Source organism: Rutilus rutilus (genome assembly GCF_951802725.1).
Source record: "Rutilus rutilus genome assembly, chromosome: 13".
In the NCBI taxonomy this organism is placed as follows: domain Eukaryota; kingdom Metazoa; phylum Chordata; class Actinopteri; order Cypriniformes; family Leuciscidae; genus Rutilus; species Rutilus rutilus.
Genome location: NC_140218.1, coordinates 20,305,843 through 20,321,336, shown reverse-complemented (window position 1 = coordinate 20,321,336; position 15,494 = coordinate 20,305,843). Strand labels below are relative to the sequence as shown.

At 36.8% G+C, this 15,494-nt stretch overlaps 1 protein-coding gene across 1 annotated transcript; it reads left to right on the top strand.

Annotated features, from left to right (window-relative positions):
* Nucleotides 1–9,262: 9,262 nt before the first annotated feature.
* On the top strand, nucleotides 9,263–15,005 carry olfml3a (olfactomedin-like 3a). Its single transcript, XM_084427572.1, has 3 exons — nucleotides 9,263–9,561; nucleotides 11,447–11,729; nucleotides 13,364–15,005. The coding sequence occupies exons 1-3, from the start codon at nucleotides 9,451–9,453 to the stop codon at nucleotides 14,152–14,154; spliced, it is 1,185 nt and encodes a 394-aa protein (XP_084283698.1). The 5' UTR covers nucleotides 9,263–9,450; the 3' UTR covers nucleotides 14,155–15,005.
* The last annotated feature ends 489 nt before the right edge of the window (nucleotides 15,006–15,494 follow it).

Below are 15,494 nucleotides of genomic sequence, written 5' to 3'. Positions count from 1 at the left end.
ACAGCATTTTCATTTTTGGGTGAACTAACCCTAAAAAATGCTTTTTATCTCGATTTTTACATTTATTTTCCTGTCTGCATTTATGTTTTTAAAGGAGAAAAAAAAAACACTGATACTCTTGCTGCTAAATAATACCATTTGCAGAAAAGAGAAAATTTGCAGACATAATTTTCCCAATGTGGGACAGGTTTACAATCACATGCTGGCAGAATATATTCCTGAAATAAACTTTCCAGGCTCTGGGAGTGAAAACAACTCCTTTTCTTTAGTGAGTGCTACTGGCCTCAGCCTGATATTCATCAGCAAGGATAACCTCTGACCTCTGGAATCATGTGATGCTGAGTGCTGGGGATCCTGCTGTAGCCAGACAGTCTGACTGTGTGGCAGCATCTCTTCCTCGATTACATGCCCTCATCTTTCTCTTTTTCCCCCTCTACCTCCTCCAAACGCCCTCTTCCTCCCCCATCTTGTGGTTAGTTTCAACAATATCACTATGTATTTGTTTTGTAAATATTATTTCACACAACCCTCTCTCTCTTAAAAGACTTCAGCACAAAAAGAAAACTCTCATAGTCTTCACAGTCGGGCAGTGCTATTTTTATGAAACTGCTGAAAGGCGTCTATTCTAGCCCTGTTACATTTAAACAATATCACACAAGCCAGGCTGTTTTATTTAAGAATAATCTTTTTTTCCCAACATTTCAATAAACAACAAGTTAATATTGGGATACTTGCATTTTTGGGGATAATAATACTAGTTACTTTGTCTATTTTTGCTCCGCCATTAGTTCAAAACAAAGTCTCAGCAGAGCACGTCTCTGAGCAAGCAGCAGTGTTTCGTTCACGAATGAATTGAACAAATCGGCTGTGCATACCATTCATCCTAAATAGCATTTGAGATTAGAATAATGCTGCACCTGAAATCAACTCGCAATTAATTTACCCACACCCCACACAACTCTAGTGCAAATTGGGGTTATTTTGACATTTAACAGCATAATACTTGTAGCTATATTAAGCTGACTGCTATAGTTTATTGTACTATCATTTTGTGTAATTTTCTCCAAGCATACAGGCCTGTAGAATAGTGCGTTAAAACAAATTCATAAGGAAGTCAAGTCAAGTCATCTTCATTTATATAGCGCTTTTAACAATGTAGATTGTTTCAAAGCAGCTTTACAGAGATAAACGTATAATTTAAGGTAACAGAGATTGTTTTGGCTTTATAGCGGTTCTTTAATAAAGTTATTTTCCAGCTAAAGTTAGTTTTGATTGATTCGCTTCCGTCGCAACGATCATTTGTTATTAAATTAGGGGCCGCTAAGACGACACCATTCTCTCTACACAGACTTTAAACGCGAACCTCTGATAAACGCTAATGGCGTTCACATGCGCAATAAGAATTGGTTCTATAGTTATGTGCGTTTGAATATATGTGCGCAGGTTTGTAATTCCCTACAAACCAAGCCTAAACAAAGTACTGGTCTTTCCTTATAAATTTAAGATACAAAATGTTATTTTATTTTGTCACTTCGGGGTAGGTACGCCAAACTAATTTTCCCGACAATGCTTTATCTGTAGAGTTGTAAAGGGATCCTCCATAGGGAGAGACTAGTTGGCACTTCAGCACTGCGTTGTCATCGGGTCCAGGCGAAGGTCCTTCGTCAGATCTGGATACGGCCTGGATCCGGCAGGAAAAATAAAATTTTCACGGATTCCAAGTGATCAAGGGCTTAGGGCGTTCCATGTAAACACATTGCAAGGATTCCGCCAGTAGTGGCCACTCGTGCAACGTAAGCAATGATGTACATTCAAGTGAACGAGATGGAGGGAAGTTAGCAAGGGAAGGTCATAAAAAAAAATTGACTTAAATTGGATTATAAAATTGGCCTCTAAACTAATATTACCCACAAACCATTGCGCTTTGGAGAAGGATTTGGTTCAGAACTACAAACACGAATACAAAGAACTACAAACATGGCAGATGTGCATGAGATTGATGGTTAAGTAGAGATGGCCTGAAAGGGGTTTGAGTTATTGATAATCAATATCAAACCTGACGAAAAAATTAATTTCATGTTATCTGTTATATATTTCATCCGCAACAACATTGTGAACTTTACAAATACAAATAGCACAATAGTAAAGCGGTTACCTTGACCATTATATTAAATTAATCTTTATGCAAAAAACCCCCCAGAATATTAGCAGAGTTCTCTGCATGAAAGACCCACCACTGGCAAATCAATGTGCTACCTGTTTCCTCTTAAAGAACTGTTTTAATAGTGTAAATTTAATTATTATGTGGAGTGTGTAGATGAGGATGAAACTGTGACAGGATGATTGACATTCTTATGGTGACAGAATGCATGTGAACTATGCGACAAAGAGCAATTTTATGACGTGGTACAGTAGCATGTCCCAAAGATTGCTTGCTCTTCTGCTACACACTCAAATGTATCTACTTTTTTATCACAAAAAAAAGTATATACTTTTAGGGCATAGTATGAGTGGATGAATTGGGACACAGGAAATCACTTTCCACAGGCGTTACAGGGAAGATCGGATCATTTTATTGATACTTTCATTCAATATTGTTCAGCAAAATGAACGAATCTTTATTCAAGTTATTTTGATCATTTGAGTGCAGTTAAAAAGTTATATAGCCAAATTCCCTGAACACATCCACTTATGCAATCTTTGATCATATTACGAATTATGAAATAATTCGAGAATTATGAGTTTTTTGTTTATTTGTCATGTGACATGCCACATTTTTCTATGATGGTCCGTCTCCTGTGTTTCTGATGTGGTTTAATGCCTCAAAAGAAAATTTCATCATACCTACTTTTGCAAATACTTGTAGCCTAATCTCTAAATCCTGACAGGACTTTTAAAAATTAGGATTACATTTTTTTGTGCCCCTTTTGTTGCACCAGATCCATCATTATCTCAATTCTGAAGAACAACTGCGGCTGCGATACTGTTAATTGTATTATGTAGCACACACTGTGGGCTCACTGAACAAACTCTGAAGCATTCCACATATATTAGTCATATTACTGTACAAGCACTGAGAGCTGTGCTGTTTGGAGTAGAGCGTGAGACAACATGTTTGGCTGTCGAGCCCTGTTGTGGATAGGAGTGCTGCATGGTGTAATTAGTGCTTGGTGATATTATAGTACACAGTCACACCCCCCCAGTTCCTCACAAAGCCTTTCAGAGCGAGAACAAGTGGAGCATTGGCAATATGACATTAAGGTCTCATCTTGGCCAAAGAGCCCGGACGCCCCATGACGGCTGGCCATTGACCAGCGGCCCATATGAACCCACAAGTGGCTCCCAGCTGTAGCGGGGCCTAAAAAGAGGCGCTGTGCTTTAACTTTCTCCAGCCCACTTGCTCGTCTGAGAACATGTGTGAGGTACGAGGGAACAGGTTTGTCTTTGATGAGAGAGTTTGTTTTTGGTTCTCAGTGAGGAGAGAGAGGTGGGCATAGTCTGGCTGCTGACGTAGCCTGTGGGACAGCCGAGACCGTGTGGGGGGTACAGCTCGCCATGCAGGCAGCTGGGAGCTCCTGTGCTGGGACGTCTGCCTGTGGATTTAGCTCTCTGTGGACATGTCTAGATACTGTGTCTTTAATTCCAATGGCCAACCCGCTGGACAAGAGGCCTGTACTGTGTGCTCTCCGAAATGAATGCTCCTCTGTTAGAACTTTTCCAAGCTGTGCCAACTGTCCTCTGACTGTCTGATGTCTGCAAAGCTGACCTAACACGTAGTTTAATGTACCAATTAGGGGCGTGATGACATTTTGAAAATGAATTTGGTAAAAGAGATGCAACAGTTTACTCAGTATGTTTCATAAACATCACATAATTCAGTTGAGTTTATATAAATGTTCATACGCTACGGCTTCATTCACATGCTTCATCAAGTCCTGTGTTTCCAATAAGGGTACAATTTTCAAGACTATGTTTCTGTGACAAACAATAATTTGTTTTCCATCTACAGAAAGCAGGGCTGGGAATCAATTATTTGCATGATTCAGTTTGATTCCGATTCACAAACTCCCGAAATGATTCCACTTTTGTTCAGTTTCAATATTTTTTTAGACAGCCTATTCTGAAAATTATAGCGTGCAGTGTTAGAGATCCGGCTTAGGAAATCGGGTTACATTTCTCATGCTGTGTCTTTTGATTGACTAAAAAAACAGTTCATAAGAGTCGTTTGATTCGGGAATCCGACTAAGAATCCGGGAATCTGTTCGCACTGTATGGCTGCATCTGAAATCGCATGCTGTCTTGAGTAGGTACTTATTTTGAATAAAAATTTGCTAAAAATTTATGTTCGATATAGTATAAGTGTGTGTAGTATAAATGTATTCTGGACATACTACAGCTGCCATGCTGTCGACCAGCGGCAGTTGCGTCGCTTCACTGCCATTCTCAAACCCTCTCCCGTGGCCTCATGGGATAGTAAAGTGTCCATCGTACGCATGCTTCAGAATGTCGCTGGAAGTAGTAGGTCATCTGGGTACTTTTTGTCTACTCTTTTATTGTACTGAGTACTGGGACATAGTTTTTTGTCACATACTCTTTTTTGCCTACTATAGGAAGTATGCGATTTCGGATGCAGCCCGAATGTTTTTCAATTATCAAAAAGAACAGACTCATAAAATTCTGGAGTCAGACTACACTGATCGCAATGTATATTTTTTGATAAAAAAAAGAACTGGCATTGGGTTACACTTAGCCTAGAAATCTAGACGCACCCTAGCGGCAGCAAATTTTATTTTGCAGCCAGTGTCGTCTAGTAACTCTCTGTTGGCTTGCGAGCTGGAAAAACCAAACTCTAGTCAGGCCAATCACATCGTGTATAGAGTGGGCGGGCTTAACATAATGACGGCAGAGTTGTGGCGGTTAGCCGCGACTCTGGAAGACTTGGAGTTAAGCTTTTCTTTGAGAAAAGAACAAAGAACGGCACTGAAGTCGTTCTTAAAAAAGGAAGATGTGTTCGGAGTTTTGCCGACCGGATACGGCAAAAGTTTAATCTATCAACTAGCTCCGCTGGTGGGAAAACGCTCTGGTTGGTTCTTGGTTGTAGCGCTATCCTATTGCGTGCAGAGGGAATTTGAAAGACAACCGTTTATCCCGCCCCTCGGATTGAGCCCTGCCAATGGTATATTCCCAGACCCAACATCTTGATGTGGGTCTGGCTTGTCAGGCTAGGTTACACTGATAGTGCTGCAAGTTTTTGATTCCCTACACAGAACCGACTCATAAGATTTGTTTGTGAATCGGACTACACTGGTGTATGTTTGTTTTGGCTTGCAGCTCAACTCAATAGAAAGAGTATTGCCATTATTTTGCGCTACACAAAGTTTTTTATCGCATCACACTGCGAAATTACATTTAGAACTATTAAGTGGTACAGGAAACACAACTACAAGAGACTCTTTGCCTTTTGTAGATGCGTGTTTCCTGTACCACTTTTCTTTGTCGCTGCTGTTTAATTTTCAGTCCCACTGCAAAACATTTTTTTTATATCTTACCCGAGTTATGAATGTGATTTATCAGTGTGATCAACTAAAAAGATCGATTTGAAGAATCAATATTGGAACCGTTCAAATGATGATCACGACCAGTACAATGTACATTATACATAAAATGTATATTTTCCCCAGTTCTAACTGTTTTCCAACCATGAATCACACCAATATTGCCAGTTATAATAAAACGACACCCATTTTAGTGTCTTTGAAGAACTCTCTGCAGTGGCCACTCACTGAATCCTGGGAGCGGAGAGGAAGGTCCAGGCTGCTCATGGCCACAACCTGATTAAGTCCACAAAGTGGGCCCGAGGTTGGAGTCAGACAAAATAAGTGTCAAGCGAGCGTGCTGCTAATTATGCCTTGACTATTACCTGGACTGACAGCAAGAGAATGGGAGGAGAGGGGGTGGGTCCGGAACATTCAGTCAAGCAGAAAGTTCCCAAACGCTGAGGCTAACACAGGTCAAGTGATTTGGCGCCTCGGGTGTATTAAAGCTATTTACAAGAGGCAGAGGGATTTATGGTGCTTTTGCACAGTCTGTTCTTTTATATGACCTGGCACTAGGTGGTCATGCTTTCTGACCTACTCAATCATTATTTCGACCCAATAAAAATCTTTCTTTTCATATGTATTTAGGTTGTGTTTTAGAAACTGGAAGTGTTCAACGAGAGAATCTCTGCAGGCACCATAATCTCAGTCAAGCTGTCTTTTTCAGAATGACTCTATAAATAACACAGGAGCACAAATGTTTTTGTACAGTTTTACAGTTGTTATAGCGTGGGGTCCACGAGTTATTGAAACTTAAACAAAGAAGTGTTATGATCTAAAATAATAAAGAAATATTTAAGATTCTCCACTAATCCAATAAATCAATTTGTGACATTGATCATGTGACTCTGTGGAGAAACTCAGATGTTGTGGCTTCCATTGAAGCTCAAGTTGCGCGTTGAATCATCTCAAATCACACTGGAGAACATGATCATTTTACACAGTTTTTACACAAACTTCTGGAGTTCATGCAGCTTGTTGATGTCATTAATGCAAAAGAGAGACAAACCAAATTCTAAGACACTCTGAAATTCATGTATTTTTTAGTTCAGCTTTTTAATCAGTAATATAATTTATCATTAATAAAATGCAAATATAGGCTATGTATACGTGTCATAATTAATAGATATATTTATTTGTTACATGTCTCATGATGATTAGGTTTTAGATTTTCAAAATTATGAAAAAAATATATATTATTTTTAAAATCTAAAACCTAATGTTAAAAGAAATCTAATGGAATGGAAGGCAAACCACTGATTGGAGAGGCAGGTAATCCATGAACTCATTTCTGCAGCTTGCTTATACTTCCATCTAGTGGACATAAATGATAAGATGGAAAGAATATAACCGTGATGAAACGGATTTGTTATCGAGTATAAATCTTAATTGTCTTTCTTTTAGCAAATCATGGTATATTTTACTGTAGATTATTATCATTCCCATAAACAATAGGCTATATATAGCCATTAACAAAAATACAGAAAAAAATGTAATATTGTGAAATAATAGGCATATTATAAATCAAAATAGTGGTTTTCTATTTTAATATACTTTAACATTTATATACTTTATTTCTGTTATGCAAAGCTGAATTTTCAGCATCATTACTCCAGTCTTTAGTGTCACATGATCCTTCAGAAATCATTCTAATATGCTGATTTTATTATCAATGATGGAAAGAATCGTGCTGCTTAATATAAACTGTGATACTTTTTCAGGGTTCTATGATGAATAAAAGTAAAAAATAAAAAAAATAAAAAACAGCATTTAATTCAAATAGAAATCTTTTGTAACAATGAACATTTTTGTTGAACATTTTTGGGGTCAGTCTTTTTTTTATTCTTTTTTTTAAAGAAATTAATACTTTTATTCAACAAGGATGTATTAAATTGATAAAAAGTGATGGTAAAGATTTATATTGCCAGAAAAGATTTCTATTTTGAATAAATGCTGTTCTTTTAAACTTTCTATTCATCAATGAATGCTGAAAAAAGTATCACAGGTTATAAAAAAATATTAAGCAGCACAACTGTTTCCAACATTGATAATAACTGAGTATTAAATCAGCATTTTAGAATGATTTCATGGATCATGTGACTCTGAAGACTGGAGTAATGTTGCTGAAAATTCAGCCTTGCATTACAGAAATAAATTATATTATAACGTGTGTATATATATATATATATATATATATATATATATATATATATTATTTATTTATTTAATGTGTCTGTGTGTGTGTGTGTGTGTGTTTAGCAACACATCTGGTCAATGACATAACATCTGTCTGATTACTCAACAGGGTTCGTGGCCCCCAGTCTGCAACCAACTGAGAGCGTTGCCATGACGACACCAGCTGCACAAGTGAGATAAAAATTGTATGAAAATCAGAAATACATGAAAAGGTTTAAACATAATTTATGTGATTCCATATATCTCATATTTAATGTATTAATGAATTTGTTTTGGATGTGGGCTTAATGTGGAATGGTTACAGAAATATGTTAATTACAACATAGGACAAAAAACCTTCAGTCTATTTCTGTTGTGTTTGTGGAGTATTTCCTCTTTATTCAGGTTCTTGCACATTATGTTAGTTTTCCTCAGTTACACATATTGTAGTTGTACATACACAAATGTAGTGTTGAATTCTGACATTTTTGTCCTTGGATATATGTTATTGAGCTCAGTTGATAGCTCATCTGTCTGTCAAAACAAAAGGTCAGTTTCTTCACTCACTTTACATGAAGTAAAGTCCGTATCGACGGACAAAAGGTTAAACCTCTGAGAATGAAGAAGGTAAAAAGCATTTTTTTTGTTTTATTCACAGTATTGAGACATTCTTTCCTAACAACATTCTTCAGTTTTAAGGACTTTTGTTTTCAGAATTAAGCTAAATTTACTTTGTTGGTGATGAAGAGAGATTTAATCAAAGTATCCAAAAATTGCAATATGTGAATGATATTCACTCTGCATAATTCAGTTTGACGTTCAAGGGATTTTCAATTGCATTTTACTTTAAATAAACCAAGTGCCCTTTCACTGGTATTTGCATAACCAGGATGATTTGATTTCCTTATCCATGTATGGTAAGTTTGTGATTAAGCGAACATGATGAAGGTTTAACTTTTGGATGGAGGTTTGACAGTTAGAAATTGGATTCTTGCTCATCTCAGAACAAATTACTTTGTCATATTGAACTACTTTAACCACTATTTTACCAATTTGTTGAATAAAGTTGCATGCAAATAATTTGTGCATATGTAGCCAACAGATTATAATACACTCTTAAAAATAAAGGTTCTTTTATTGGCATAAATGGTTCTATGAAGAAAGTTTAACATCAATGGAAACATTCCATTGCACAAAAGATTCTTTAGAGTGAAAAAATGTTCTCCAAATTATTCTGTGAAGAAAATAAAAATATTCTTCACAGAAAGGTTCTTTGGTATTCTCATAAACACTACATTGCATAAAACTCTCTTTTGAAACCTTTCTTTTTAAGAGTGTACTTTTATTACTGCTGACATGTTTCTTGTAGACATTAGTAGATTTTTACTGTACTTCAGTGACTTCATCTTTCAGGCACACTACATGCTTCTCTTTTGAGGACGGAGAGAGGCCAGAGATACATGGCTCCTCCCCTCAGTGTAAGTAAAAACATTCCAGCCAAGCGAGAGAGCCAGCGAATATGAAACCCTGGAAGTCTCTGATTCCGGTCCCTTCTCCTTGTGAACACTCACACGCTTACTAGAGGACAAGGACGCCCCATAAGCAGCTGCAGCACATCTTTTTTGAGACTTCTTTAGTTTTGTGGAGTACCTGAAAGCGTCCCTTATCCAAAGCCACCATGAAAGCCACCATATTTTTCATTCTCTTGACCGTATTGGCTCATTCCAGAGGTCAGTACCACTACCAGGGCCTGATGAACTACCTGGAAAACAGGATGATTGCCATGGAGGTAAGATAATTTTGGTTCATCTGGCCACGTTTCAATATACTGTCTGCAGTCCTGCTAGTTTTCAGCCATTTTACAGAGACGTCCACTTTTCTAGGAATACGTCAAAACTCTGAAACCATGCTAATTCTGAAAGTTCTTTACATTTATTCAACTCGACAGCACTTGAAAATATTGGCAATATCTGTAGCACAGTTTGTTTAAAGTGAGAGTACACACACTCTGAAGTAACTTCTCAAACCCAAGAACCATAGCTTAGATCAACAGACAAAACAAAAAGTCTTCATCTAAGCAAGTGCTGGCTCACATTTACTTAAGATTTAAGTCTTAAGTAAATGGAGACTTAAATCTTCATTACTTTTGAAGAAAGTAATGAAGATTTAAGTAGTTTTACTTTTTTTGGTAACACTTTATTACATGTAGTTACTATAGTAATAACTATAAATTACTAATCCTAATCATAACCCTATAGCAAGTGCACATAGTTAGTTAATATTACTCCGTTATGTATAATTACACTGTAACAAAGACACCTTAAAATAAACTGTAACCCTTTTTTTCTTGAGTGAAGTTGTACCCCAGTGCAGAGAAACATTTTCTTGATTGACAGAATAGTTTATCTCAGCATTTTTGTTCAGTGAAGCTGTGCTGAAAAAATTCTAACACTGATTCAATAAGCAAAATAATTACTCATGATTAAGTAGACACTTCATTAGAATAATGAATTTATTCTGTCAATTTACTGTCATAATTTATGTCATGTGCAGACAGGACTTGATTACCTGAATCAGCAGGAGTCCACTGAACATGCTGTTACTCTTAAAATGTGTGTGATCATGTACGGTACAAGAAGACTAAAAGCCTTCTTTCTGGTTAGAAACGTTTTTTTGGTCACACTTTAGATTAGGGTACAATTCTCACTATTAATAACTATTAGCAACAACTTTTTGCCTCAATAAACTCCTAATTACTGCTTATTAATAGTTAGTAAGGTAGTTGTTAACTTTAGGCATGAGGTAGGATTGAGGGATGTAGAATATGGTCATGCATAATATGAATAAGGCATTAATATGTGCTTTATAAGTACTAATAAACAGCCAATATCATAGTAATATCCATGTTATATGAGCAACTAGTTAATAGTGAGAACTGGACCCTGATCTAAAGTGTTACTGTTTTTATTAAATCTGGTCCCAAAGTAAGGACAGAAAAAAAAAGATTTTCAATTAATATTTATGGAGCAACAACATTTATGAGAAACAAAGTTTGTTTTGATTCAAAACCATGCAATATTAAAGTCAGCTTGAGCAGCTAGCCTAGAGCAAAAGGCCCCTGAGGTGGCCATACTGATATGGTATACATATTTAATGAAAATACTGACAATTCGGCACCATATTCAAGTACTTTTAATGTAGTAATACAGTATGGGGAGTTTTGTGACTGTAGCTCCTGCAACAAGGAGGTACCTCAAATCATTTCACTCATTTGGCAGTTTTTTAATAAGAAGTAATAGTGAGCATTTTTATTTTATGTTTTAGAACTGATTTGTGGAACTGAAGGGTCTCGAAAATTGTAGACTCCTTCAACTCCTTTTCACAATTTGTTAAAAATATGTATTGAATTTTTTGGTGTCCTTGACTGATAGCCTCAGACATCACTCTGAGGTTCTCCATCTCCTGAATTCAGATACAAATTGATTTTGCCTTTGACTGGGCTAACACATGCTGTCCAGAATTACTCAACACTTCTGAACCATTATTCCCAGCAGGCCTATTCACCATTGGAATAAGTTTAACATTGGAAAGAATTTGCTGCACTTTTTGATCTGGCTGCAGAATCAGATCATCTTAAACAATTATGTGACTCAGTGTATTTGTCATTTTTCCAGGAACGCATTGCCTTGTGGCATGAACAGAACAACCGCTACAACTCCGACCTGAAGGAATTCAGGCAGCAAGCCGCAGACCTGTTGGAGAAGTTGGGCAAGGAGCACAGTAAACTGCGTTCCGACATGGAGGGCGCAGGAGCACGGGTAGACCGCGTGGAGCGTGAGATGGACTATATTGAGACCAAGAATCCACCTAAGCCTTGTGTGAAAGCAGCAGACAAAATGGTGGAACAGGACCCGGTTTTCAAAGAGAGCAAGAAGGAAGATTTCTTTGAGCTGTCTGGTGAGTCGGGGAAATCAGGTTTTGAAAGCTGAAGCCCAGCTTTTGATCATTTACTTTCCATTTTAGCCTTGACATACTCCTGGTCGAGGAGATTTAGCTTACCGTTACAAAGCAGTAATTTCCAGAGTTTTTGTATTTTTAAGACATTTGTATTTTATGAGAACTAGCATCCCAGTTACACTCATCCATATTGGGATTGTGCTGTAGGCCTTGTGATTGTCTCACTTCAACAGTATAATGGTAGAATTTCTGCTAATGCTTGGTTGCCTTACACTGAGGATTTATTCATTTAGAGGAAATGTGCTGCATCTTGTTAATTAGGAAACAAGGAACAAAGAATCAAGCCAGTCAGTTCACTAGATTAGCCATTTGCCTTTTGTGGTTAAAATGTTATGCAATTGTTGTTGGGTTCTAGCCTATTTTGTTATCCAGAAGGCTGGAATCAAAGCAGATGAATGTATTTGTGTTTCATTTGCCTGTTCATCTGACAGCTTTACAGTTCATCTGTCTCCTCTGAAGTACTGCGTTGTTAACCAAAAAATCCACTCTAAAGCTGAAGGCTGCAGGCAAAATTCCAGTCCATTACATTTATTTATTTCTTTTCAAACAAAATATATGTTTTTATACTTTATACACTATGGTTCAAAGGTTTGCGGTTGGTAAAACAGTAATATTGTGAAAAAAAATACAGTAAAACAGTAATATTGTAAAATTGCATTACAATTTAAAATGTCATTTATTCAGCATCATTACTCCAGTCATCAGTGTCACATGATCCTTCAGAAATGATTCTTAAATGCTGATTTGGTGATCAAGAAACATTTATTAATATTATCAATTTTGAAAACAGTTGTGTTGCTTAATATTTTTGTAAAAACCATGATATACAGTTTTAGAATGTTTTGATGAATATAGAAAATATAAATGCACAGTATTTATTTGAAATATATATTTTTAACAATGCCTCTGCTGTTACTTTTGATCAATTTAATGCGTCATGCTGAATAAAAAATTATAATTTCTTAAAAAAATAAAATAAAATAAAAATTAATCCTATTACTGACTCCAGTGTATATATTATCAAAATCATTGTGTAACAAAGAAAATTACTGGCAAGGGAATCTACAAATAAAAAGTGAATTAAAATAACATTAACATTTTCTTAATCGAATGATTGTTATAAGCTTTATTATATATATTTTTTAGAACAGCCTGATTCAATTTATTTTAATAGAGTTTCAGCCACAAAGGAGACAGGAGAAGACTAATAAAGTTGAAAAAAAAAATCTTTGAAATGAAATATCTTGTATATTAAAATGAAGATGTATTAACAATCATGCTTGTTAAGCCCCACACAATCCTGCACATTTACAGAAGCATACATGACATCTAAGGGTGAATCTCTCGACTGTGGAGGCTTACATTAGTTTTAACTCTTCGATTTTCACATTCAAGTTTACTAGGTTTATTTCTTCCATAAAGAAAAATAAGGGTTCAAACTCTATTTTTTCTCATAATGCTGTCTTCCAGTGCTTGTGCAGACTAAGCAGTCTGTATAAATTGCTTTCAGAGTTCGCAATATTAATCATAGTATGCTCCCTGTAGACATTAATCATGTTTGTTTTCATTGACAGTGTGCGTGAACATTGTATCCCGTCTAAAAGCAATGAAGATCCTTAAAAGGTTGGGGAGCCCGAAAGGTGTCTGGACCAAAGATGCCAGGTCAGCAAAAGTATACATCTTTAACGGCACATCCGACAACACGCTGTACGAATTCAACTCAGTGCGAGAGCTCTCTGCATCATCAGGCGTGTCTAAAGGCAGGCAGATCACCGTTCCCACTGCTTGGAATGGGACCGGTCATGCAGTCTACGATGGCTTTCTCTATTATATCAGTGAAAGTTCAGAGCTCCAAGTTATTAAATATGACCTCAAGAACGGTTCGGTTGCAGACAGTGCAGTGCTTCCCATGGAGGACCGCAGCCCAGTGTACCAACTCAATCCAGAGACGCTGGTGGACCTTGTGGTGGATGAGGATGGGCTATGGGCGCTGTATCCAGCTGGAGACACTATCAATCTTGCTAAAATGGACTCTAACTCTTTGGACATAGAACAGATGTGGGACACGGCGTGTCCAAGAAACAACGCTGAAGCTGCTTTTATCGTCTGCGGCACAGTCTATGTGGTTTACAACACCAAGCCGCCGAGCCGCTCGCGTGTGCAGTGTGTGTTCGATGTGAATGACATGGTTAGCAGCGGCGAAGCCCCTCTGATTTATTTCCCCAGGCGCTTCGGGGCCCATTCCAGCCTCAAATACAATCCTGAGGAGCGGCAGCTCTATGCATGGGATGATGGGTACCAGATTCTGTATAAACTAGCGCTGAAGAAGAAGCTATGGGCGATAATGCCACCACCTGAGGAATAGTGGACCTCTTACGTTCTTAAAGGGCTTCATTTTCCTGGCTACAAAATGTTACTGAAAATGAAAATCCTGTCATCATTTACTCACCTTCATATTGTCCGTATGACTTTTTTTCTTCCATGGAATTCCATGGAAAAATGTTGAAGAATAAATGACAACCCAGACTGCAATATTAGTGTTGGCCCAGATCCGGCCCACATCTGGTACGCATGGAATCCACATGTACCAGATGTGGCCCGGATCTGGGCCGGCACTATGTTGCTTTCTGGGAATGGATGAGGATTGAGACATTCAGTCGTCAAAAAGGACTCAAAACCACCATAAAAGTCATCTTCTCTGAGTCAGAACTTTTAAATGAATTGGCTAATCCAGTTCACAAAACCGGTCTGAATGATTTGTTCACGACTGAATCTGTTCTCAAGTTCAATTCACTGATTCAGTTATTCAGTTGCAGAAGTTAAAGGCTCATTGAATTATCTGTTAATGTTAAACAACTTAAATTTGGTTCTAATTCTCACATAAAGCTATCATGACTTTTTTTTTAAAAAAACAAACAAAAAATGTAATAAAAATATGAATCTGAAGTTGAATGATGGTTTTAATTACCTGTACCTGATTTATGCTGTAATTTGAACTACTCTTTTTCTACAGTTCAGAATTCATTTTAAACAACTTGAATTTTCACATTAAGTTATTATATGACTTCATAAGACTTGAAATATAGTGGCTTATATAATTTGGAACGACATGAGGGCAAGTAAATGATGGCAAATGTTTAATTTTTGGGTGAACTAATCCTTTACCTTTATCAACACACAAATATATTGCTTTTGTTGCACATTTTATAAAAAATATGAGACAATATGCAGTCTTTATAATGTAACCCGCTATTTGTGATTTGATGACAGAAGTTCACAAGAGTGAAAGAGAAGCAACTCTGTCCTTGAAATGGCTGAAACAACATTTTATTTTGGCATTTTTGAAATACAAGAACCTTTTCAAACATTACAAGTTATATTGCAAGTACAAATGATCAATACAAAATTAGAAAGTTGCTCAGATTCACAAGGGGGCAGAAACAGGTTGTTAAAACACCAGCACACAAGAGTTAGTGATGAGGTAAAGAACCAGATCTAAACCTTATTAACTTTACATTCACCTACAGAAACACACTTTATATTATCTGAGTATTACAACATTGGTGATATTGTAAAAACAGGACCAAAAAGTTTGTCACTTTGTCACAACCATTTCTTTTTGACAGAATTTTTAAAGATTCTGTTAAAATATGAAATCTATATATAAATTTAAAGCTTAACAGTTACCCTATGAGATGATGGAGG